The 25,712-nt window shown below is 32.9% G+C and overlaps 4 protein-coding genes across 7 annotated transcripts; 1 reads left to right on the top strand and 3 right to left on the bottom strand.

The window, feature by feature from the left end:
- The first annotated feature begins 76 nt into the window (after window positions 1-76).
- On the top strand, window positions 77-791 carry LOC104771530 (protein DOWN-REGULATED IN DIF1 11-like). The gene has a single exon (XM_010496064.2). It carries the CDS (start codon window positions 143-145, stop codon window positions 662-664), a length of 522 nt encoding a protein of 173 aa, XP_010494366.1. The 5' UTR covers window positions 77-142; the 3' UTR covers window positions 665-791.
- Window positions 792-1,749: 958 nt separating this feature from the next.
- LOC104771528 (uncharacterized protein At5g43822-like) lies at window positions 1,750-5,849 on the bottom strand. Of its 2 annotated transcripts, none has more exons than XM_010496062.2 (7): window positions 5,023-5,849; window positions 2,875-3,036; window positions 2,679-2,797; window positions 2,387-2,557; window positions 2,250-2,306; window positions 2,105-2,169; window positions 1,750-1,987 (listed from the first exon to the last, which is right to left on the bottom strand). In XM_010496062.2, exons 2-7 carry the CDS (start codon window positions 3,004-3,006, stop codon window positions 1,944-1,946), a joined length of 588 nt encoding a protein of 195 aa, XP_010494364.1. In that variant the 5' UTR covers window positions 3,007-3,036; window positions 5,023-5,849; the 3' UTR covers window positions 1,750-1,943. The 2 variants fall into 2 exon arrangements, with proteins under 2 accessions (XP_010494364.1, XP_087362680.1); XM_087506554.1 differs by having other exon boundaries at window positions 1,750-1,865; window positions 5,023-5,820.
- Window positions 3,130-5,016, bottom strand: LOC104771529 (putative pentatricopeptide repeat-containing protein At5g43820). Its single transcript, XM_010496063.3, has one exon. It carries the CDS (start codon window positions 4,886-4,888, stop codon window positions 3,257-3,259), a length of 1,632 nt encoding a protein of 543 aa, XP_010494365.1. The 5' UTR covers window positions 4,889-5,016; the 3' UTR covers window positions 3,130-3,256.
- Window positions 5,850-12,677: 6,828 nt separating the features above from the next.
- Window positions 12,678-18,858, bottom strand: LOC104771527 (protein argonaute 10). 3 transcript variants are annotated; one of them, XM_010496058.3, is made up of 20 exons: window positions 18,524-18,858; window positions 17,096-17,667; window positions 16,680-16,891; window positions 16,313-16,596; window positions 16,116-16,225; window positions 15,920-16,026; window positions 15,694-15,832; window positions 15,485-15,601; window positions 15,293-15,400; window positions 15,009-15,203; window positions 14,752-14,911; window positions 14,533-14,654; window positions 14,310-14,447; window positions 14,071-14,213; window positions 13,926-13,988; window positions 13,794-13,857; window positions 13,574-13,709; window positions 13,417-13,490; window positions 13,196-13,322; window positions 12,678-13,089 (listed from the first exon to the last, which is right to left on the bottom strand). In XM_010496058.3, exons 2-20 carry the CDS (start codon window positions 17,561-17,563, stop codon window positions 12,905-12,907), a joined length of 2,952 nt encoding a protein of 983 aa, XP_010494360.2. In that variant the 5' UTR covers window positions 17,564-17,667; window positions 18,524-18,858; the 3' UTR covers window positions 12,678-12,904. The 3 variants fall into 3 exon arrangements, with proteins under 3 accessions (XP_010494360.2, XP_087360688.1, XP_010494362.2); XM_087504562.1 differs by having other exon boundaries at window positions 17,096-17,605; window positions 18,524-18,818; XM_010496060.3 differs by having other exon boundaries at window positions 18,268-18,610.
- Between the last annotated feature and the right edge of the window lie 6,854 nt (window positions 18,859-25,712).

Raw genomic sequence — 25,712 nt, 5'->3', positions numbered from 1 at the left:
CATATATAAAACTGAATGAATAAACGTTTTATCAATTCAATACCTTTACCGATTACCTTATAACACATCTCTTATTTCTTGTCACCAATCTTACATTGACAAACAAAAACAAAAATCTTACGTTCAAAACCAAAAGCAAAAAATGGCAAAGTCTCTTCTCATGGTAATGATGGTGTCCATAGTAATGCTTTACATGGTTTGTCCGACTTTCTCCCAGATAATCAATCCATATACAGACGAGGTAATAGAAGATGTGGCCGATTCTCCAATTTCAGATTTCGATATTTACGTCGAATCTCCTGATGAAGCTCCACTTGAAGAGGCTGATTCACCCGCAATGGAGTATGACACAGAGCTTGCTAGCCATTACTCGCACAAACAGCTCGATTTTCTTGATGCTTGCATTGAAAAGCAAGGCAAAAAATGCGGAGGTCAGGTTTTCAAGAACATGTTCGCTGAGACTCCTCAAATCACTGATGAATGTTGTCATCATGTATTGAAGATTGGCAAAGATTGTCATCTCGTATGGGTTAAGTTCATATTCACCTCGTATGAGCATAAAAGTTTTGCTTCTAAAGGTATTCCAAAAAGCAAACAGTCATGGAACGATTGTGTGCGTAGAGTTGGGAGCAACATTGGCGCTCCGGTCTCTTTGGAGTATTAAATTGATATTCCCTGATGCTGATGATATGTCTATGCGTTTTTGGTAATTTGATTGTTACCAAATTGTTTTTGCTAATCAAGAAGCGAGAGCAATAAAAATATTTTACAATTTTATACATCATTCATTCGAACTAGTCCAACATAACTAAAAATGCATACGCTTAATGATGTTGCATCCCATCTGTGTTGGAATTTCTTTCTACTTGGGCAAAGTAGAATAATTTTTTTTTTTGTAATCAAGTTCTTTAACTTTAAAAAGGTTAGAACCAGGCGTGTATGTTAAGTCTCCTTTCTCTCGACCACACTCTACACCAAGCTTGCTACTTATTTCTTCACTTCTTGTGGTAACAACACCAAATTGTTCATTTTGAAACTCCATATATCTTCATGCCAATGATATTCTTCTTCTCCGGTTTGTTCACAAGAAAGCAATTTTCATTCTCTTCTATCGTCTTAATTTCTTCACTCATGGCGTCTCTCCATGCATTTCTCTCGAACATTTTTGTATGATTGTGATTTCTTTGATGGGAGAAAACAAGCTTCATGTATTTGAGTCGAATCTTCACACTCCTGCACCATTTGTGCTGTTTGCATCTCACTACTTGACTGATATCTACTTGTAAATTCAGAAGTATCCTCTTCTTCCAACGTCACATGCCTCTCTTGACATCTCCACATTCTCATTTCGGAAAATCATATCTTATTCACATATGATTTTTGCACTCTGTTGAGAATATTTCCCTTTAATTGGAAAACTTTTGTGCACCATTTTTATCGTAATAATCTTCTTTCTCATAACGCGATATCATTTGCGAAACACTACGCAAACATTTTGCCAATCCTGGAACTAGAAAGTCAGGAATATCAGAATGGTCAAGGAGGACGAGGTTAGCGTAAGATCTCTAATGTTCCAATGGAGTTGGAAAGAGGATTGTCTCTGTTCGCAACCATACATAAGTTCTCTCATAGATTTTTCTTGTACCAAATCCCAAGATTCCACGATCACCATTTCGAGAGTTTGTTGTGGTCTTAAAGAAACCAAGCTCGAAGACATCACCGGGACCATTGTTTCTTGCGCTCTTCTTATTTTCTTTAGCCCTTATATAGATTTTTCTTTACACTAATTTTTCAAACTTTTCAAATGTAACTTTCCACGTTCTATGACTTTTCAGCACATCATTTACTTCAACAAACTTTTCTCACTATAAAAACAAACAAAAAAAACATATTATAAGATAAATCTTAATAGCATATCCGGAGAGATTAGTTCCCCCTTGACATCATTTGATCTCTTCCGCGAATATGACATCGAAAATGTGTTGTACTGCACAGTAGATATGTATCAGAGCAGCTAAAATCAGACTCGGACATCTAGATCTACAAACATTTTCGTTTACTCAGAACACTCGAAGAAGAATGCAAGTTTTTGTCAATGTCGTACCTTCATCTTTTGGGATATTCGGCTGATCAACCACGAGGTACTGTAGCGCGTTTAGATCACCAGGACTATAAAACAGTAAATAATAATATAAGAGCAGTTTTCTAAAATTGCCACAATTTCATCAAGGCATCATTGTTCTCGGTACCTTGGTTTCAGGATAAGACACGTAAGTGCCGAAAGAATTGAAGATTTGAGATGGTATCTACGAGAATTTAAAAGCACAAAACGGTTAAAAAGAATGATGATTGTAACTCAACAACTAAGCAGATTCTGGTTGCTTACTCTGATTGATGCATGTCATAGAGGATAGACAGCCCCTCTAAGCAATCAGCAATGCAAGGTTTTACTCCAATTCGTTCCTCTACTCGCCTCTTGCTTGATTCAACTTCTAGTAAATGCAAACCGTCTCGATGTAGCTTCTCTAGTGTCAAAACACAGCTCCAGAATTCTTCCCTGACATCAGCATCACCCATATGCTATACGTTTCAGCAGTCTTTACTTACTACTAGAACCCGAAACACTCATGCTAGCAAGATTTTAAAGTAAAACCTTTCTTCCCTCAATATATACTTACAAGACGTTTCTCAAGGAACGCAATAGAGTGTCCAGTTGATCCATCTGTTGCTGCACAACTGCGTCTTCAATCCCTTTCATGCATCTTAAAGCTCCATAGCTCCCATGATTTTGCATTTCCTATTCTCAAACCCAAACAAAATTCACACATGCAGTTTTTAAATTTATGACAACAAATTCACAAAGATTCCAGCTACCTGTAATCTCTGAATGATAGAAGAAACGTTTCTGAAGAGGGAAGCCCAACGAACTTGAAGTGCATCCCACTTTTCCATCTCCTCCTTTCCTTTTCTGAACTTCTGCTGCCATTTCTTGATTACTGCCTCCATTGGACACTCTAGGAATTTCGCTATTGTAACCTAGAAAGAGACAAGTATGCCTTTGGGTTTAAGCCATCCACCAAAAGGGGTAAATCAAGATGAGAATGCAAACCGACTAATCCCTACTGAATATAACTTTAAGTGCTCTCTATTACAATTTTATTGACTAAAGATGTGATAATGTACATCAAGTTTTCACATCTACAAAGACTAGGATCAGATTCTAATATCTCTGTGAGCATACAACAAAACATAAAGATCAAAAGTGCCATCCATTAGATCGCCAGAATCTGCGAGCATTTTCTGTAGCACGAGCCTTTTTGATCTTCAGAAACAGCTTATAAGCCAATTCTGTTTTGTTTGAAGACATTAATTTACTGCTAAGCCTACTATAAACAAAGCGGTTTGGACAAAACCCTTTACGCATGGCTTCTTCCATCACAAGCACAGCATTATCTAGATGACCAATGATACAGAGCCCATCCACAATATACTCGTAGACTTCCACGTCAGAAGGATATCCACACTCTTGCATTTCGTCCCATACGTTCAACAGCATCCCACATTTTCCAAATCTCGATAGGCGCTTAAGCAACAACTTATATGCGCTTTCTGATACCTTACACCCAGCTTTTCTTGATCTCTGATAGATAACCATTGCAGCGTGTGGTGGACCATAGCTGCAAAGCGGCTTGAGGAAAGAGGTAACGAGCCCTGTGGTGGGAAGAATCCCTCTTGAAAACATCTCTTCAAATATCTCAAGCGCATCAGAAACCTTACGGCCTTTAATGAGCCCAGAAACAAGCTTGGAATACGTTTCCAAGTTAGGTTCACATTCCTCATCCAACATCCTTCGGTAGTACCTCATAGATTCATCAAAATCTCGAGCAGATATGAAATTACAGATCATAGCGTTGTAAACATTAGCGTCGGGAACATTACCCTTGTGCCTTATATTATCAAAGATCTCAACAGAATCATTAATACGACCAGCTCTTCCCAACCCTTCGATAAGGTAGCTGTAAGACAAACAGTCAGGACCAAATCCACTCTCAACCATCTCCTTCAAAACCTTTTCCATTTCTTCAATCTCACCGAGCTTCGACCACCCACTAATCATAATATTATAACTACAACCGTCAAAAGGTATACCACTTTTCTTTGCATTAAACACCGATTTCGCAGCAGTCACATGCGAACGCTCACAGAGACACTGCAACAATGCATTGAAAGACTCAGTATTACATTCCACCCCAAAACTTTCACTTTCCTCAAACAACTCTACCGCTCTACGCACATAATGAACCTTAGTAAAGCTATCCATAGCCATGGTTAAGCACCTCAGATCAGGGTTAACCCCTTCACACACCATTTCCTTTAAAACATCCATCATACAAGAGAAGAACTTTCTCCTTCCTAACGCTCTTAAAATCACACAGTAGCTATCAACATCTTTGGAGACACCAGGCTCACGAATCGCCCAATTGAAAAACGTAACCATCGATTCACCGCTTAGATTGCCTCTATTAACAACGTCAGCCACAATGTCGATACTCAAACCAATACCAAGACTACTCAAACTCCTTTGTATCGCATACTTGCCTTTCAATTTCTGAAGAAACACTCCTCTAATTCTTTCCTCCGGCGACAAAAACGAATCGATACCTACTTGATTCCTCGAAACGGTTTCCTCCTTGGCTTTATTAGATGTAATTGGAAGCAATGAAGATAACTCAGCTAGAACATAACTCTCATCAAGAACAGTATGGTTCAACGGCTCTGACGCTGTGCAAACTGTGCGATTGAGTATGGAACTTGAAACTAGGGTTTCTACATCTATACGATGAACACGACGGAGTGATTCCATGACTAAGTTCCATCTCCTAAGCATAATAATCACTCGATTCCAAAATCTTAAAGTGTTTGTGATTACTGTAAGTTTAACTTAATCACTCCTAAGAGAGAGAAGAAAACAAAGGAAAGATAGAGAGACATGTGTAAAATGAGTGATTAAAGAGAACTTACGAGGAAGATTGAAGAAGCTTCGCTTTGGGAAACTATCAATGGAGAAGAAGAAGAGTAGTGCGAATCGGAAGAGAAGAAGAATGCTTCTACCCGGTTTAGTTAGGGTTACTGCCTTACGGTTTATGTTCGGTTCAATAGATAACCAAACGAAAACCAAAGTGTTGGTTTAGAATGAGAACAAAGTATAGAAAAAAGCATGTTCACAAAAAAAATGCATTTTAAAAATTAAAATTGTTCACAAAAAAAAAGTGTTTTTGTATTTTCAACGCAAATTTTATTAAGGGGTGTTATTGGATTAAGAATTTTAATAGATTTTAATTAACGTTGGATATTAGTTGATTTAGAAGTCTAATGTATTTGTGTGGATTTGAAAGTCATTGATAATGTATTTTTGGTGATTGTTATGGATTTTTTTAAAGTTATTTATAGAAAAAAGGAATTATCTATAAACTATGTTATATCCCAAAATCATATTAAATTAACAACACCCAAACTTTTACACTGGTCATGGAAGAAACAGACATTGAACCCAGAAAAAAAAAGTGTGATTATATCATGAACTCATGAACCCAGAAAAAAAAAAGTTAAAGAACACAAAAAAAAAATTTATCAAAAATAACACAGATCTTATGAATAGATGTGATTATAGATATAAGGTTTGTGGAGGAAGAAACAGACATTGAACCCAAAAAAAAAGTGTGATTATATCATAAACCCAGGAAAAAAAAAGTTACAGATCATGAACCCAGAAAAAAAAAAGAGTTAAATAACACCAAAAGAAATTCTCAAAAATAACACAGGTCTGATGAATAAGTGTGATTATATAAAAAGATTGAGAAAAAAATAAACTATAATCACATATATAAAAGTAAGGTTTCACTCTCTCCTTATTGGTCCACTTGACATTTAAGTTTTAAAATTTATTATTTATTTTTAATTAAACAACACATTTTATTATATACATTAATGTATACTTTAAATTCATTATTTACTACTAAATTATAACTAAATATACATAAATTGTGAATTGACTTTTTCTCCTCCATTTATTTTCATTTAAACACACTATTAATTATAATTGTAACTGTTCTAATTTAATTATTTTAGAAATGTAACTTCCATCACTTTTTATACTATAAATAACCATTCTCACATCATCCTCTACCATATCTCAAATCCTAAATATTTTCTTTGTTTTTTATAATGTTCTTGCAAACCCAAATAAGAGTTTGATTATATTTTTTGTTTACTATATATATATATATATATATTTTTTTTAACAACAAAGGATTGACTCAAACAAGCCAATCTTTTTTACTATATATGTATTTTTTGTTTACTATATATTTTACATTGTTTTGATTTTTTTGTTTTGTTTTTTGTTTTATGTACTTCTCCTTTTCTTCTTTGTTTTCTTATATTATTTTGATTTAGAATACATATGTATTCTAATATGTATAATAAATTTTTGATGACCATAATAATATTTTAGTTATAACCATCTCATAATAAGAGAATCAAGCTAAAGAAAACATCTTAATTCTTTACTTTAGATGTTTGATTAGTTCTTACAAACTCATGTATATTTATTTTATTCTTAAAATTTGAAATGTTCTCTTTTTTTTTTCCTTCCAATGACTTTATTAAGAACCAAAATGAAGGTCAAAGTTTACAACAGAGTACAAAAATATTAGACATATTATACAAAGTATATAGATGGTTACTAGCGACTGCAGCTTTGCTTAGCATATCTGCACATGTATTCTGCTCTCGATATGTGAAGGAGAACCGTATGGCGGTAAATCTTCCTACATTCGCGCTACAATATATAATTTGAATTGTTTTAATTAAGGAAATTTTTATAATATAATTATCAAATCAATTTTTTTACCTCTCTCTTACCTCCAACAAAATTGTAATAAATATGTTTTAGAATATTCATGATTATATTTAGTCTGTGATGCAACATATAATTATATAAAAATCATTATTTTTAAATTTAATTCAAATATGCACTTTAAGGATTTTGCTATATAAAAAATCAATTTGATATTTATTTTCTTTCTAGCTTTTACTACGAGGATGAAAAATTGAAACTAAGCCGAGCAATATAACTTAAATTAAGGGGAATATAAAAAAAATTGTAATATAATTATCAAATAAATTTTTCTTAACTCTCACTTACATCCAACAAAATTGTAATACATTTATTTTAGAATGATAATCATTATATTCAGTTTGTGATTCAACATATAATTATATAAAAATCACTATTTTAATTTAATTATTTAATTCAAATATGTACTTTAAAGATTTTGCTATATAAAAAAGCAATTTGATATTTATTTTCTTTCTAGCTTTTACTACAAGGATGAAAAATTGAAACTAAACCTAGAAATATAACTTAAATTAAGGGGAATATAAAAAAATTTGTAATATAATTATCAAATCAATTTTTCTTAGCTCTCACTTACATCCAACAAAATTGTAATACATTTATTTTAGAATAATCATTATATTCATTTTGTGATTCAACATATATAATGATATCAAAATCACTATTTTTAATTTAATTCAAATATGTACTTTAAAGATTTTTCTATATTAAAACAAATTGATTTTTTATTTTCTATCTAGCTTTTTATTACAAGAATTAAAAATTATAACTAAACCTACAATGTATCTTAAACTAAGGGGAATATAAAAAAAAAGATTAAAAAAACAAATCTTTGGGAATCATATTTAAAACTTTGAATGCACTGCATATGATTTTATAGGAAATATGTGTTTTTTACTTTCAAAATAGTTTAGCTTTTAATTATTAAATACTTTAGGTTATGTGTTAGTTTATATGAAAAACTTAAATTATATATTTCAATCACATAGTAAAATTTCATTTTTATTAATAATATTTTATTACCTCAAATGCTTAAAAATACTAATAAAAATTATTATCAAAGTTGAACAATAAAAATAAATAACTTTAAGAGATATGTATAATGTATGTATGATTATATTTAAATTAGTTATATATTTTGATATTGTATGATTTGAATAAATAAAAGTGTAAAAAATGTTTATGACATTTAAATTAATTTGTTATTTTTAATATGATTAACAAATAAATTTAAATTAATTAATTTATTCAATTATACAACAATTCGCGCATTTGCGCGGGAATTATCTAGTATGTTAAAAACTAGAGATCCATCGAGATAGAGAAAGGAGGAAAAAAAATGAAATGCTTGAGAAAAATATGATATTGTGTTTGTTCATATTTTAGAAGCAAAGTACGTTAAAATCCAAAATCACACAAAATTCAGTAGATATTGAATAATGCTAGATTTTAATGGATTTTTAAAAATATACGATTGAATAACACCTGATTTCTAAATACATCAAATTCTTTTAAAAACCACAATCCAATATATAATATCTTCACCATATATTCTCAAGCATCATTGACCTTATCCTTTCTGCTTATCGCTTTAAACGGATTAAGAGTTTTTCGAATTTTTTATTTTAAAAAACAATTTCGTAATATTTTTACAATTGTTTTTGTTATCATCTTTTGGTGCTTACGCGGAAAGTTTATAAAATAATAATTTTACTTCTTTCTTCTCTACTATCTCTGGTTTCCACGAATGCTCTTACTTGAGTGAGTTTGTGAAACGCGAAACGAGTTTCAGCGAACGCTTCTTAAGCGAGTTTGCAAAAATAATTCAGTGTAATTTAATTACTTGAATTGTTTGATTAATATACAAATCTGATCTGTTTATTGTTAAACAGAATGTCAAGAAACAACACCAACAATATTGACGGTGATAGAGTTCTTGAGACCCCTGATGAGACTCTTGAAGAGTTGGCTTTACGTCTTGCTAAAGAACTTGAAAATGTGAAGCTTACCAATTCTAGTATGGAAAATGTGCGTCAAAATCTGTTTGGTAATGGATCAACCCACATAGGGATACCACGCTCAGCTTCCCAAGGGCTGATGCCAGATAAGTTTGATGGCAAAACTGGGTTCAAAACGTGCCAAAACAAGATGCGCTACTACTTGGCCATCATGAACATGGAAAGATACCTCACAGAGGATCCACCAACGCTTCTACAAGACGCCACAGATGTGTATGTGGTTGGAAGTATGGATAGTTGGACTCAAGGAGACTATTGTTGCAAATGTCAGATTCTGAACCATTTGGTCAATGATCTGTACGACCTCTACAGTATGTACAAGACTTCAAAAGAATTGTGGCTGACTTTGAAGAACAAGTACAAGACTGATGAGTGTGGGATGCAGAAATTCTCAACTACGAAGTTTCTGAACTTCAAGATGGTGGATCCCAAAACCAATTTTGGAACAAGTGGAGGCTCTTCAACACATCTTTCTAGAGATAGAGTTGGAAGAGATGTCGATCTGCAATGTTTTCAAAACGATTTGCTTGATCGAGAAGCTACCACCAAACTGGCCGGATTTCAAGCATTACCTTAACTTCAAATGTAAGGCAATGTCTCTTGATGATCTCATATGAAGGTTGAGGATTGAAGATAATAATCGTGGGGTTCATTCAGGTGCTCAAAACCATGGGCATGATGTGGAGCATGAGGGGTTATCAAGTCACTAGTCGTGTTGTACAACACCTAATCCTTTTAGCAAACAGATTGTTTAATTTTCGTTTGCCTTGACGAGGAGGCGAGGTTTCCACAAACGATGGAGAAGATAGAGAAAATGCAGACACATTGCAAGAATTGTCATTACTTCAGATTTTTCGAGCATAAGATACGTCCATACAGAGATCTTGAGAAATCTTCCACAATTGTCAAAAAATAAACATCACCACATGAAGACAGAACACGATAGGGTCCCCAGACGTCACATTGAATATTAAAAAAAACAATCTAAAGCTTTATTAATACTTTGAGTAAAAACTTTTCTAGTTTGCTTAGCTCAAAAACATATGTCACAAGAACGAGAGCTAACATACGAATGAGAAACATAAACCATAGGTAAAGCTAAAAATACAAAAAGCAAAGTGCAATTCAACATTGGCACATAAAGCACATTAGTTAGTGCAACTTTCTCCGAAAGTGGAAACTCTCCCATATTCAAAGCAAATGTTTTGCTTTCGTCTGCAAAACCAACCGAACAAGGTGGAATAGAGACAATATTAGTTAAGAGAGAAAGTTGACCAGTCATATGGTGAGCAGCCCATGTATCTAGAATAACATCGCCAAAGTACATCTTACTAGACAATTTATTGGAACTACCAGCAGATGTTTTCTCTTGAATCATCTGAGAGAGAACACGAAGTTGGTCTTTTGTAAATTCTGGAAACAAAGACAGATTGAAACTTGTCACGTGAGCTGTAGCAACTTGCCCTCTACTACGACCAAAACCAGCTCTGCGTCTGCGACTACCGGAACCACATCCAACACCACTACACTCGATCCACCAATCGGGAAATGCCCACTATAGACCAAGAATCCTTCTTCTTATGGCCCGAACGTCCGTAGTGAGAACACAAAATAGGACGAGACTTGATGATAGAAGACTCGGCACGGGTCCCGGTTTGAACTTCAGTTCCGGCAAAAAAAGCTACCACATAGACTTGTTGACGAGCCACAAACCCTACAGTCTCTTGTCATTCTTCCTGAAGACAAGAAGCATTGAGCCTTTGTTGTTCTCGGATTAAATTAAAACAAGCAACACCAAGGGTGGGAAGCGGATCCATATTAATAAGACTCGTACATATTCTTCCAAGTCGTGCATCATCAAGACCCATGACAAACTGGTGAAGTTTCTCATTATCCCTCTCATTAACAATTGTAGTCATAATCGAACCATTGAGACACACCGGACTTGCTTGATAGTTTTTCAATTCATCCCAAAGATGAGATAGCTTGCTGTAGTACTCGCCGACCGTCTGACTGTGTTGTCGACATGAAGCGAGTTGAGCTTTGATCTGATGAACACAAACATTGTTACTTACTGAGAAACACTGCTGCAACTCATCTCACAGAAGATGAGCGTCAGAAATTAAAGTTACATTTGACTTAACTTTTTGCTCAATCAAAGCCCTTATCCAACCCACGATCATTGAGTTTATTTACCGTCTTCCAACTATCAAAATCCTAGTTGGCACTTGCAGGCTTCGGGATTGTGCCATCAATGAAGCATGTTTTCCTTTTGGGTTGAAGAGCATTCAACATCTCTTCAGACCATTCGTTGTACTTGTCTCCATTTAACAGAACAGAGGTGATGATAGTACCAGAGTTGTCGGAGCTTGACAACGTGTACGATGACACCACCGTGGCAATAGATTGAGCGAAGACTCCTGTTAAATTAGATATTAAACTGACTTGATCTTATTGATTTAGATGACAACCTTATTTATATTGTTTATCTAGGGTTTACACAAACCGTCATAAGAACACTCTAGAAACCCAACATACTAAACCCATCATAGGAGTTGGAATCGAAGACGATGATGCTAAATTTATGATGACCGACATGATTTTATACGCCTTGAGAAATATGGACATCGTAAGAGGAGATTGGACACTGTTGTTGAATGTGATCAGGGGCGGAGCCAGTAAGGTGGGAGGGGGTCAGTTGACCCCATTAAATTTTTTTTTCTGGTATATTTTTAGTTATAAATAACAAAATGACCCTCTTAAATTTTGTATTTTGACCCCATTAAATTTAAAACTTTCATCTTGACCCCAACAAATTTTATATTTTGACATTTTTTTTTTGTCAACAAAAGATCAGCTCAAACGAGCCAATTGGATGGGAAGTTGTTTACAAACAAAACTTGATGCGGAGATGTACGCGCTTAGCGTACCAAAGAATATGCACTTACATTAGCGTTTCTAGAAACTAAAGATAAAGAGAAAGGAGAAAATTCCTCCCTATCAATCTTGATGTCGTCAAGGTACGCCGAGAACGCTGGCCAGTCGGAAGGAGAAGACACCATCTTCACCAAATCTGAACAGTCTGTATAGAAAGCCACCTCTCTGAAATCATGACCTTATTAAAACAAAATTTGTACTTTGATCCTCCAAAAAGTTTTTATCTTTACCCTATAAAACTAATTTTATATAGACCTCTAAAATTTTACATTTTTATCTTATTAGAAAGAAAGAAAAATTATTCTGATCCCTCTAAACTTTTGGTCCGGCTCCGCTACTGAATGTGATGTTCCCTTTGATGGAGCCAAATTTTTTAAAAGAATCTATATTGAGCCAATTCAGACTGACGTAAGAGTGAACCAATGGCGCAAGTAAACCCTTCGTAGAAAAAAAAATTATATCTACTAGTACGTAAGAATGAAGCAAGAGATTACTTGTGCAGGAAGTAAAGACATTATTACTGTTCTCTGTTTCTCTCGTTGTGACTACAGTCCACTCCGAGATCTGTTTGTCGAAGGTCCAACTGTCTAAAACTAAGCTCATGGGTCTTCTTAACCTTCTTATTAGCTCAAACTTTTGTATTATTTTCCACTTTCTCAATTGACAAGAGTATTTTTTTTTGTATTTTTTAATACAAAAGTTAGGGCTAAGATTTGCAATTCTTCCCACGAAATAGAGTTCTCCTTACCATTCCTAAGGTTAAAACGAAAGCTTACAACGATGTAACAATGGAGAAAGCGCAGTAAAAAACACCACTGTAGAAGCGGATGCCTTAACAAAGCCATTGCATTAATGTTATCATCAGCAGCTACAATACAAACTTTAGAAAAAACCCTAATGCCCTAACTCCTAATACCAAACCAACAACATTTACATAAGAAAAACATTGGTAAAAATCTAAAGCCGAACTAGGAACAAACAACCAAACTACTTATTAAAACTTTCTTTTGATTAGGGATGCTGGAATTTTTTAGCAGTAGAACATAACTCTCTTCACATTCTCCTTCAAAGCCGGTAAAGGCTTCACACCGCAATCTCCAACAGTTGTTGTTTTCGTGCTCTTTTTCCCTGGTGATCCGTTATCTTGCATTATCTCCGGTTCCATGTAGAAACGTGCTCGAAATGCAGCGAGATGGGCATAATACGCCGGAGGAACTATACAAACAGCAAAAATAGTTAACATATGAATGAGTTTGGAGATTTTCGTTTGATTTGAAGGTTTAAGAATGAAGAAGAAAAAAAAAGAAATGTTATTTTTTACCTATAGAGACAGATCGAGTGCATCGCGCATAGGTATAACAGAGGTTATTAGTCAGAGACTGAATACCATCCGCTGTGAACTTGTTCTCGTCCCAAAGAACATGGTAATGTGCAGGCCTGCTTGTTCCCTAAATCAGATAATAAACACCAAAAGTTAAATCTTTTCTTGTATATCTAGAGAAAAAGGTCGTATTTTTGGATATTTCCGTAGTTGTTTTGTACCTGAATACCCGCATGGCTACAAAGGTAGAAGTCGAATTCAGTTGGATGACATATCTTGGTGTCAACTACAGTACCTGGAATTAAAGGCGGCAAAGAAGAAGTTAGTTAGTTATTTTCTGTTTTGATCTTCTATTAACTGTTTCAAGAACTAACTAACCTGGTAAGATATTTCCACTTCGATCAGTACTGCTTTTGTCTCGGTGATTATTAGCAAACAAACGAGTGTGGTGACGCTTCTGTACAACGATGAATGTCACCGGTGGCTGATAATTCGGTTCAAGCGAAGCACAAGCCTAAACAAACACAGTTCCAATATGTAAATGATTTGCTGACAATTTGGCAAAATCAATTCAAGCTTGTGCAACAAAAGTTATTACCTTTCGAATTGCATCCAACTCATAGAGTAAAACTTGATAGAATTGCCCTTCGCTTACTCCATCACTGTGCAAGTAAAACAACCCATGAGAACAAATTATGAGTTTTACTGTCATGAGCAAAGTGAAACCTACCGGTAAAAGATAATTCGAAGCGGTTTCTGCCCTGTTGCTTTCCTAAATGAGATCAGAAGGTCCCTGTAGAAAAGCAACAAACAAAAAACCTTGAGATACACCGCTAAAATCAAACTTCCGAAACTGATACAATGCGATTTATTACCTGATCATACCGCCACTAACAGTGCCACGTACAGGATCTTGCCATGTTTTATACAAATCTTGAATAAGTTCTTGCCTGTGAGCTTGAGCACAAACTAAACCCGCATATTTTGTGACTTCAGGCCAATCTTGAGAAGCAACAACCTTAAAAAAAATAAAAAAAAATACCGAGTCTAATGAATTTCGATGTTGCACTACTTGATTTAAAATTGTATAATGCAGTTGTTGTATAATCCTTACAGCAGCGATTGAAGGGCTCGACTCTTCCCCGTTCTCTGGATGAGTTACGTCTGCGCCAAATATGATGGTTGGTATATCGCTAACCAGCGGAATCCTACAGCTTATGGCGTCTAATAGAACTGTGTTCCTTCCTCCCATCTGAAACCAAACATAGAAAGATCTGAGAGATTCATAATGACAGAACAGTAGAAAATTTTCAATTCAGCTGTAAAAGAGTATTCACCTTGACATTGATTTTAAGAGATACATTTGCCAGATACTGTTTGCTAATCTTGAACACATGTTTTGTGAGACAACACTGAGATATTAAACCAAGCTCGGTTTCACAGATTCTCTTAAGATCCCCTGAGATTACAAGAAGCATTTTGTTTTCATTGTAAATACTCAAGAAGACAATAAAAAGTTAGAGATTTACGGATGTCAAAAGAGTAATAATAAATACCATAAAGTGAACCGTTGTTGTCAGGTAAAATTGCCAACAGAAGTTCTAACTCTTTCTCTTTGGTTCTGTTCATTGCAGTGTGATAAACATGCTTTAAAGCTTTCTCAACTTGATCAGGCCTCGCAGTATATATTGGGATCACAGGTTCTGGATTAAACTCCTACAATAATAAACGACGAAAAGCTTTATAGATAAGAATGAGTTCGAGTCAAAATGTTCAGACAATGCAGTTAAAAAAAAGGACAAACTTTAATTACCATGCCGGAGACTTCACACATCTGACCAAGTTCATTACAAAATCCACGAGCAACATTTTCTTGCACGCTGCGTGAGAAGTTAACACATGCCCATCTGCTCACCGTCATCCCGTTGATCATTTTCTTGTTCATCATATTCCACTGACCAACTTGCGGGAGACAATCTTTTTCTTTCCCATTCTCATGATACTTAAGCTGTAGCAAAACGAAGAGAGACGAATTAGCACAGCAGTGTATTATCTTTAGTTTGAGAATATTCTGAGATTTTGTGTAGTGTTTTTTACCCATGGAGCTGGTAGAATCCGAGCTTCAACAGAAGCTAACTTTTCGCTTATGTTCATGCCAAACTCCTTTGCATATGGATCTTGATCATATGCGTTGTGTTGGACCGTCTTTAAAAAACATTTTTGACACTAAGTTAAACCCTCACTTCTAACTGACTAAGAACCGTAAAAGATATATGACCATAAACTTACCTTCAAAATATCGTTTTCTCTGTCCCTTGGCCTTTGGCATGTAACTTTCAAGAGAGCAGTAATCTGCTTCTCATTCAACCTTTTCGTGTACCGTTGTCCCTCAACAATTTTGCATGCCTACATTCAAAACCGAATCAGCAAAAAAGAAAGCCAAAAAATTGAAATGTGAAGTCTTGAAACAAACAAAGAACTACGGTTTACAGTTTTACCTCCATTGGTAAATAGCTAGCCTTCTTTTGGTTTCCAACTTGGAGACATGGCAAATGTGTGTGCTGGATCGTGAATCCATACATCTCTTGGAAATACTCGATAACCGACTTCATTGTACAGTTCTCATCTACTGGAAACCTAAGAATATAAACCAGAAAACTTGATTAATATCAATGAAACCAGCCGTAGTAATCAGAGAGTAATTAAGAACAACAAAGCACTCACATTAGCTCTCTTGTTGGTTGAGTTGTTAAACCCGCAACACGGTATTTCCTTCTAACGTTAGCTCTATGAGTAACCTCTACTTTTACTCCCCTGAGACCCTTCTTAATCTGTTAAAGTTTCCCAAATTAGAAACATTCTTAAGAGAACAACCGAGGAGGATTCAAGACAGGAGATAATATACTGATAAGATTTATACCTTAACCCGATCAGAATCAGACAACGGCTTAGACAAGACATCCTTTCCAAGAAGCTGTGCTACAAACTCTATCACCGGAAGAGGCTCAATAAATGCAGCTGAAGCCATATCTACAAAGTAAAGAGAATCACATTAAGGTTATGCTGACTTATAAATAAGACCAAAACTGTAACAATCTCATAAGTCAAAAGTTTTACCGATATTTAGTGATAAACCCATTTGAGTAGGTCTAATACTCTGGTAAAACCCACACCATGACTCTAACCCTTCACCAAGTCGCTGAGGTGTTCTAATATCAGGCGAAAAGAAAGATCTTCCAACGGGACAAAACCTCTTAACCGACAATTCCCTGAGTACAATGTCAAGAATCTGCAACGCCTCTTGTGGACAATCTGCGCGTTTACCAGCTAGAAACTCTCCCAAGTGATGCATATTTGCCCGTGCAACAAACTTAATAGCCACCTTATAAGATCTCTCCCTTCTACAAAACAAAAATGTTAGGTCAAATTCAAATATTTAAAACACACACATAAAACTAAACAACCCCAAAGTTATAACACTTACTTAGGACCATTGATGATACCATCATCTTCATCAACAATCTTAACAGTGAACTCCTTCCAAGTAAAAGGAAGCTCTCCGGCAGTGTAAAGACTTTTCCGGCCATCGTAAGCCGGAAGCCTTGTCCCGAGATCAGATTCTTTGTATAGTCTCACTAACTCAGCAATTATAGCTCTGTTTACACTCTTTGATGACACTTCAGGACTTATTGTAACCTGCAAAAATCATAACCTAATGTCAATCAATGAAACCAAATAAACAATAAGAACAAACATTAAACTCTTCTCTCTCTCTCTCTCTCTCTCTCTCTCTCTCTCTCTCTCTCTCTCTCTCTCGCTCTCTCTCTTTCATTAAATCGTCTAAAGCTTGAACCTTTATTTCTCATTAGAGCAAATACTAGAAAAAAGGTAAAAACTTACATCATACTGATTCAAATCCTTGGTGGGCAAATCAGCGAGGAAATGGTTAGCTTTAACAATGCATCTAGTCCCAAGTGTACCAAATCCAGGCCTCGGCGCAAAGTTGGAGTTTTTACGAACACCCATCTGCATCTGATGATTCACGGCGACTATATCTCCGGCGGAGGCGGCAACGACGGGTGCTAAAGAAGTGGTTTGACTCGGCGGTGGTGGTGGTTTACGAGGACGAGAGCTAGGTCTCATACAAACATCTCCCTGATCAGATTTTCTACCACCACGGTTCCTCCTTCGGCTACGATTCTTCGCCGGCGGTGAAGGTGAAGAAGCTTGAGTCTGACCATTCGCCGGAGTTGTCACCGGAGGAGGGATTTTACCGTTTTGAACGGTTTTGGGATTGTGCTGTTTTAAAGGTTGGGTTTTGATGACTAAGTGAGTCTCAGAGCTATCTTTCATTGGCCTAATCGGCATTGTGTTTTGAGGATTTCTCAAACTTGTCTTCTCACACTCAGACTACAAAAAGAATGAAAAACAAAGAAACTTTAAAACTGATCCCTTCTTTGGCCTTATTCTACCTGCAAAATCATGAGGATGAAAGCAACCAAAATTAAATAAGTACACAAAAATATAAAAGAAATTTTAAAATTTGTCAGATTGCATTAAATGGAGACAATCCAGAAAAAAACTATGATGATAGTGTTTTGGGTTTTAAAGAAAAATAAAAATCAAAACTTTGAAACAGTGTTGAAGTAAACAAAAAAAAAACCAAACATTTTTTTTTTGTTCTTCTTGTTTCTACTACAAAGTTTCAGACACAAAACAGAGAGGTGAAAAAAAGAACAGAGATATTTAAAAATACATGCATAGATAGATATAGATACAGTTTTGGTTCTCTCGATAAATTAAAAGAGAGAGAGAGAGACAAGAAGCCATGAAATTAGAAGAGAACACTGTAAAGACCAAGAAATAAAAAGGAACCAATCAGACAAACAAAAACAGTAAGCTGTGAGAGAGGGTGAAAAATTGGGAATACCCACAAGACAAAACCGGAGAAAGCTTTAAGATTTTTTGTCTCTATTTGAAACCGGGAAATGAGATCCCGGAGCAATAAAAAGAAAAAAAAAATTGGAAGAACCCAAACAGATAATTACAAACAAAAAATCGAAAAATCTAACCTTTTTTTTTTATGAATTTGAAGAAAAAGAGTGAGAGAGAGCAAGTGAACAAAGAGAAGGAATAAACATCGAAAAGAGCAGTGGAAATATCAATATCTATCCCCCAAAGAGAATGATATAAATTTTATTTTTATTACTATTTTACAAGTGAATTTATTGCTACGGTGAGATAATGACCCGTCCGCTCTATTAGACTATTACTATTATTAAACACACACACACACAAAGAAGAAGAAGAAGAAGAAAAAACACTCACCGACCAATGAAGAAGAATCTAGATAGCTTTCCTCCCTATGTAGAGAAGAAGAAGAAAAGAGAAAGAGAGAGTATGAATGGTGATGATGAGGTTGGAGGAAGAAGAAGGAAGGTTAATAGAAGAAAGAAAAAGAAGAGATGATTGTGATGTAGAAAAAAAAAAATTATGTCTTTTAAGGACGCATGCAAAAGAAGGTTTTGCTTTTGGGGCTTTGGTCTCTTCTCTCTCTCTCTCTCTTTATAAAATCACGTGTAAAGGGCGCTTTCTCTCTCTCTCTCTCTCCACCCGCAGCCTCAGCATTCATCAGTCTTCTTCTTTCTTTATTTACTCTTCACTTTCTTTTTTTTCTTTTGTGTTTCCACTTTACCTATAAACTTTTTTATTTTATATATAAGAAATAGTATAGTTTGTTTTTTTTACACTTTCCTAATAATGAATGTTTCATTAAGTACAAATTTCTTCTTTTTGATAACCACACACAATAATGTGTTTTTTATTTTATGGCGCAGCAGCAACTATTTAATTATGGTTTGTTAATGATCTCTCTTAATATTCTATTCTCCTACTTCATTATTACAAAAGACTACTTTTTTTTTTGTCAACAAAAGAATTAACTCAAACGAATTAATTTGGAGGAAAATTGTTTACAAACAAAATATGGTGTAGACTTACACGCGCTTTGCGTGCCAAAGACTACTTTATTGGTAATTCTTAAATTTTTATAATAAAATGTAAATAACAATTATAAATTTTAGTTTTCTAAAACACACATATTGTAACGTTCACCAACAGAAAACAAAGTATGGTATTGTAACGCATGGTTTTGCTAGCATCTTTGAAATGTATTCTCTTTATTGTAACGTATGATTTTATCAGCATCTATAAAATCAATAACGGACGATTTTACATGTATTCATTCACTTTATATAGAAAATCTGGTTTTTGACATACGAAAACATAATGCAATGATGTAAACACCGAATGCTATTGTTTCTGGCAAGTGTTTGAACTATAGGTGGTCGAAGAGCACTTTTTATTTGTTAAAAGGGATGTGACATAGTAGGAATGGATTGAAACTCGAAATATGTCATCGGGAGGACATGTAATCGGATTTTAATGTGTTTCATCCAATTGAATATCAATAATATCGAAAATCGCCTCTTGCTTGGTCCTTGGCAATCGAACAAAGAGTCGATTTTCTACATTATCGTAGATTAATGAGGCTTTTTTACCTGGTAAAAATTGTTTGACAGGTATGGTTATTATAGTAGGGTTGTGGTTTGTTAAACGATGTTGTAAAAATCGTAAATCGTTTGACAGATGTGTGATTGTCAAAATGTTAGTAGTATTATTACCATACTGCAAAATAAACATCATTAAAAAGTACTACTACTTTCCCAGTTGCTCCTTAATTACAAATCTCCAAAAATTGGGTTTAATAAAATAGAGAAAACGACTTGACCACGACTTGGCATGATTACATCCTTTACTATTTTCGTGACCAATTTGCAAATATTTATTTGAATTAGATTTTTTTTGGATATGTATGTATAAACAGATCTCATATATGTGTCAGCTGATTGCAGCTGCTGATTAAGCTTGATGGCCACTTTCTTTGTGGTCCGTTTAGTACCACCACCACTAAAGCCACTGTATACATATATATATACATATATTTTATGCATATAACATATTAACATATACTATATGATAAAACTATGGCGATAAATAGTAAATGTTTTTTTTTTTATTTTTAAAATAAATGTTAACATGTAAAAAAGATTATAGTAAAAAATTGAAAATAATAATAAAAGCAAAATGATAACACACACGGAAGAAGGAATAATTCGAACTTGCAGTCTTCTCTTTTCTTTCTGCAGACCCCATTTCGTGACTCACTCTACTACACAGTACACTACACCCCTCATTTATTTTGTTTTCTTCCACTATATTTTGTTTTTTGTTTTTATTGATATATGAAAATTACATATGAAACGTCCGTCCATAACGAAACCAAACCTATATATAAAACAAAATTCGTACTATGAGCTATTTTTTAACAAACATCATTGTTATTGTTGATAATCCAGTAAGCAATAGCGAGTGTTAACTAGTTTGTATATATTACGAATTATAGGGTCTAAAACCTCCAATGAACCAAAAATAAATAAATTTATACTACTAAATAAAAGTAGGAGCTATAAACTCCTAAGGCTGAGCTATAAACTCCTAAGGCTCTCCACCTAGAATTTTAAACTACCAATAGGGATTAGTCATCTTACTAATTAACATTTTTTAAAAATACAAAACTTTCTATATTATTAAGACTTTTTTTTTTTTAAGTTTAATCTATAGAAATAAAATCTATATAATAAAATATTTGTAAATTTAAGTTTTTGTTTCCAAAATAAATAAATGATATAAAACTAATCAAAATATAAAATTTTCTATTTATTAAAAAATGTTAAATTGATAAACGAAAATATTTAAAATAAGATTATTTATAATAAAGTTAAAAGAAAATAAGTAAAATCTATGAAAATAAAATCTATATAATACAATATTTGTAAATTTAAGTTTGAAAAAGTTTAATCTATGGAAATAAAATAAATATATGAAAATATTTAATCAGTAAAACTATGGAAATAAAATCTATATAATAAAATATTTGTAAATTTAAGTTTAAAAAGTTTAATCTATAGAAATAAAATAAATATAAGAAAATATTTGTAAATTTAGGAACAAACATATAAATGTTAAATCGTTCATATATGCTAAATCATTCAAATAAAAATTTCCAAATTTACAAAAACTCCTTTTCGCTTAAAACAAAAAGGGAAGAATTCTACTTAGCAGCAAAAAAAAAAAAAAGGAAAACTTACAAATTCTAAATTAGGTGTATTTATATAAATAGGCATCTAAAACAGAGAATGAAACAACTTCAATATAATTGAAAACAATAGCTCTACCAAAACTTCTTCAATCGTCTAGCGTGTCCTTAATTGAATCCATCGTATTTGCCACCAAATCAATATCAATCACAAGATTATGATGCAAAAATTGAATATAGAATAAGAAGAAAAAGACAGAGGCAGGAGAAACGTAAGGATTTAACTCAGTCTTGAGAATCGTCGTAGGTGAACCGTGAAGAGACGATGTTTTTGATTCTCTGTATTTGACTTATGCTACACCACCCATCTGGTTTGTTAATAATTTTTAATATCCATTTATAATTTCTTATCTAGACATCACCGAAGAAAAAGAAAAAAAAAAGGAAAAACAATACACACATGTACTTATATTGATAATTTAGTAGTTTTTTTTGGTATAAAGTATAGTAGTTATTTCTAAGTATAGTAGTTATTTCTAATGTTTTGTCAAAATACTTTTATAACTGCTTTACTAATAGGCTAATAACAAAATCTAAAATTTTTAAATTTGATATTTCTAATAGCAAGCAAGAGAAAGTGACATCATATTTCTATAATGTTTTTCTACAATTCTAAAATTACATGAATAATGTTAATAATTTTTTTCAAAACAAAAATATGTTAAAATTGAATTAAAAAATTATAGCAAGAATTGTTTTATTATTAGATATCAATGTATAGCTATTAAACAAAATAAGCTTAAAATATTTAAAACAAATTATATAAATATACCCGTGATATGCTCAAATTAACCCTAGAGCTACTCTCTCAAATTAAGAGGTCAATGTAATACTTAGAGGTCGAATTCCACAAAGCCTCAAGTGTACACAATAAATTATAGAGTTTTATAATTATGCTAAACAGATTAAATTGAATTAAAATAAACAATGCAAAATATTAAATAAAAGTTGTTGTAAATTCAGAAAATCAAAAAGCTAGGCCTAGGGAATTTCTAAGGAAATTATGAATTATTAAATCAGGGAATAAATATGATTCAAGCAATTAAGAACAGATCTAGAACTCTAAACACTTTTGTAAATTAAATCATTTCTCACTGCAAATAATATCTAAATTTAAAACCAGAAAATCAAATCTCTTTGTAAAATTCTAGGTTAAAAATCAGCAATAAAATCAGGTTTAGATTGTTCACAAAATTATTAAATCAAATCTCTTTGCAAAAAATAATTTTGCTCATCAAAAGGTTTTATCAGGAAATCAATTATATTCTCATATCAATTTATTTTCCTAGGGTATTAATTCTAGATGGCCAATCAAGGATTAATGTGAAGAATAACCTAAGATGAAGATCTAGATAGATAATGAATCCTAAATAAACAGATCTAATAATTCATAAAATCTCTGTGAAAAACCCTAAACCTAACATGCAAACTACTCAGAAATATTCAATGAAGAACAAAACATAATTCTGAATAATAAGCAATAGAGATTAAAAGAGTAAAAGGGAGTTCAAGAAATTCTTCTCTACAAAGCAGATCTCTCTTTCCAAAGCTCTTAAAATCTCTCAGGGTTGCAGGAAAAATAAAACTTGATAGAATAAAACTTAAGGGTTTTAAAAACCTAAAAACCATATATATGTCCTAAAACACGTCAAGGACTTACGTTGCAATTATGGAAGACTTTGGGCAACTTTTGTAAATTTTCCAAAACTTGACTCTTGAGTCGGCAGAGAGGGGTGTCGATCGATGCTCCTCATAGGATCAGACTCCAAATTAAATTCCTTCGGTTAAATGCTCCAAAATCATCCAAATTGCTTCATTTTGCTCATTTCATGCTAAAAACCTGTAAAGATTCAAAAACAATCTAAAAACAAATGAAAAGACACTAAAAGACTCCTTATATCATGGTTAAAAACCACAAAACCATGATATTCAAAACCTAGTAAAGTTAATAATACAAAGACAATGATATCTATATAAGCTATAAGCCTCTTTAGTACGACAAAATTAACAATTAAGTACGCAAACCACTGGCCTATGATTTATACACTTGAACTTATGATTTAAGCTAATCTAATCTACTATAGAGTTTTTTTTTAATAGTAAAAAGAGTGTGATATGTAACGGTTGGTAGAGATTATTTTTTGGCAGCAAATGGGAGAACGTATAACGTTCTTTTGAGAACTATTCCATGGAAATAAAAACAAACAAGATTGTGATTCTCATGCTACTAAGAGAAGGAGCTTTTATTATATATAATTACGTGGTGAATATCCCTTTCGATTTATTTCTTAGGTTTTAGTTTGTATTATTGCTTAGAAATGTTTTAAATATATATATATCAATTCTTTTAATTCAGAAAACAATAGGTTTCCGTTGATGATATTTCTTACCTCAACGCTATTTGAAAGATTGTGGTCATGGCCTTTTTAGTTTATAGAATTAGTATTTTACTATACCAAAACATCATAACTTAGTTAAAATAATAATTTCATAATTTATTTTACACCATGTAATAAAGATAATATTTTTTCCTCTTATTCTTTAGATTTTGTGAATTTTTCTAATTATTTTTTTAGTTCAAGACTTCAAGAACCAATCGATGACTTAAAAACATTTATCTCGAACAGAAAACCATATATATACATTATACTCTAAAATAATCACACAGTATAAATTATGTAAGTAAAATAAAAAATACATGTTTATTTCCATCAAAAAATTAAACATGGTTCTAAATCTAATTTAGATTTAATTTTCTTATGATTTGTATGTTTATCTAAATCTTAAGAGAAAATATGATAAAAGATAAAATGTAAGACAAAAATTTCTTTGATAAATGTTAGGTTATTAATTAATTGATAAGTTTTTTTTTTTGCTAACAATTAAAACATAATTCACATAAGCTTATCAGATTAGAATATTAGAATATCATTCAGAATTATTAGCTTAGTTGATTAGAATAATTCTCTAAAATTATAATATCAAAACATAATTCACATAAGTTTAGTAGAGGTGAAAGTTCAGTAATTAATAAATTTAAATAATTATGTGTAGTAAAAAATGTTGGTGTATAGAATCAAGTAGAAGAACCTCCACGTGAAGTAAAAATACACCTCAGGGCCCCTACTTTATTGGGGCCACAAGGAAAATATCCGCCGTGAGATCGATCATAATCATGACCAACCTTTATTTTATTTTTATTTTTTTTCCTTTGTGACACTAATAAAACTAATAATTTTTCTCAATAAGTTTCAAAGTTACGATGAATGATGATGGCATTGTTGGACTAATGGGGAAAAGCTGAGAGCACTGTTTGAAATTTGTTTTTCTATTCATAAAAGTGAATGTACACGTTGGTTCATAAAAAAAAAGAAATTGAATAATGTACACAGAATAATATGTAATAATAACCAAATACTATTTAACTTATATATATATTAAAAAACCTTAAATCAAATATGCACTCTACAGTTTCTATGCTAATTTCTTGATGATCTCAAATACGAGCAGTAATGTAACTATTGAGTATACACATCATGTTAACAGATTCATAAGTGTCATGAAATGTTCGCCCAATAGCCGAAAATTTTATACACTTTGGTGACATATTTTTTCTAATTATGATTCTAACAAAGCACACATACACACGCATGTGATATGCCTATGAATCTATAAATGTATATGCGCATATATATAATATCATATGGGTTAGTTTGGTCACGGTGTGGATATAGCTAGGTTATGGGCATGGTTTGTTTTGGTGTGACGCATGTTTTTTTTTTTTCTTTTTCTTATGATTGTTTTAGTTTGTTTTCAGATTCAGCAAATATGACAAAACTGTGAGAAAAGATAACGTTTAAAAATCATAATATATATGTTTTGCATGTGTTTCGCATACACCACATTAAGATACTATTTAGGAAATTTTCAATATTGGGTCAAACATTACTTTGCTTGGTCTTCTTTGTCCTGCTTAGTCCAGTGTTTTTACTCATTCAATTTTATCAATTAAATAATCGAATAAGTTTTTAATCAGACCTCTTTCCATGAATTTGCAGCTCATGTGATGACTAATTAATGAGTGTTGTTGAACTTGACCATCCGTCTCCTACAGAATATATGGCATCTTTCATCTCCTAAAGTATATGAATAGTTGGGCGTCATTGGCTTCTTTTGGTGCTAATCAGTCTTAATTAGTTTGTTTGACTTTAATTCAATTACATTTTGTCCAAAAAATGATCACATTCCTTGTAAAATGGATTTGCAATCACTAAAACCAATGATAGCTTTGAATGTTAA

The sequence above is a fragment of the Camelina sativa genome, chromosome 20 (assembly GCF_030686135.1).
Source record: "Camelina sativa cultivar CO46 ecotype springtype chromosome 20, ASM3068613v1".
In the NCBI taxonomy this organism is placed as follows: domain Eukaryota; kingdom Viridiplantae; phylum Streptophyta; class Magnoliopsida; order Brassicales; family Brassicaceae; genus Camelina; species Camelina sativa.
Note: the sequence above shows the minus strand (reverse complement) of the source record. Positions and strands in the feature narration are given on the sequence as shown.

Excerpts from the sequence above, each read along its gene's own strand:
- LOC104771530 (XM_010496064.2), top strand. The coding sequence starts at position 143 with ATGGCAAAGTCTCTTCTCATGGTAATGATGGTGTCCATAGTAATGCTT.
- LOC104771528 (XM_010496062.2), bottom strand. The coding sequence starts at position 3,006 with ATGGAGGCAGTAATCAAGAAATGGCAGCAGAAGTTCAGAAAAGGAAAG. Across the intron at positions 2,170-2,249 it reads TGTCTTATCCTGAAACCAAG|TCCTGGTGATCTAAACGCGC; the intron begins GTACCGAGAACA and ends ACTGTTTTATAG. Across the intron at positions 1,988-2,104 it reads GAATATCCCAAAAGATGAAG|TACAACACATTTTCGATGTC; the intron begins GTACGACATTGA and ends TCTACTGTGCAG.
- LOC104771529 (XM_010496063.3), bottom strand. The coding sequence starts at position 4,888 with ATGCTTAGGAGATGGAACTTAGTCATGGAATCACTCCGTCGTGTTCAT.
- LOC104771527 (XM_010496058.3), bottom strand. The coding sequence starts at position 17,563 with ATGCCGATTAGGCCAATGAAAGATAGCTCTGAGACTCACTTAGTCATC. Across the intron at positions 15,401-15,484 it reads GAGAAAACGATATTTTGAAG|ACGGTCCAACACAACGCATA; the intron begins GTAAGTTTATGG and ends TGTTTTTTAAAG. Across the intron at positions 13,858-13,925 it reads CTTCGAATTATCTTTTACCG|TGATGGAGTAAGCGAAGGGC; the intron begins GTAGGTTTCACT and ends TTACTTGCACAG.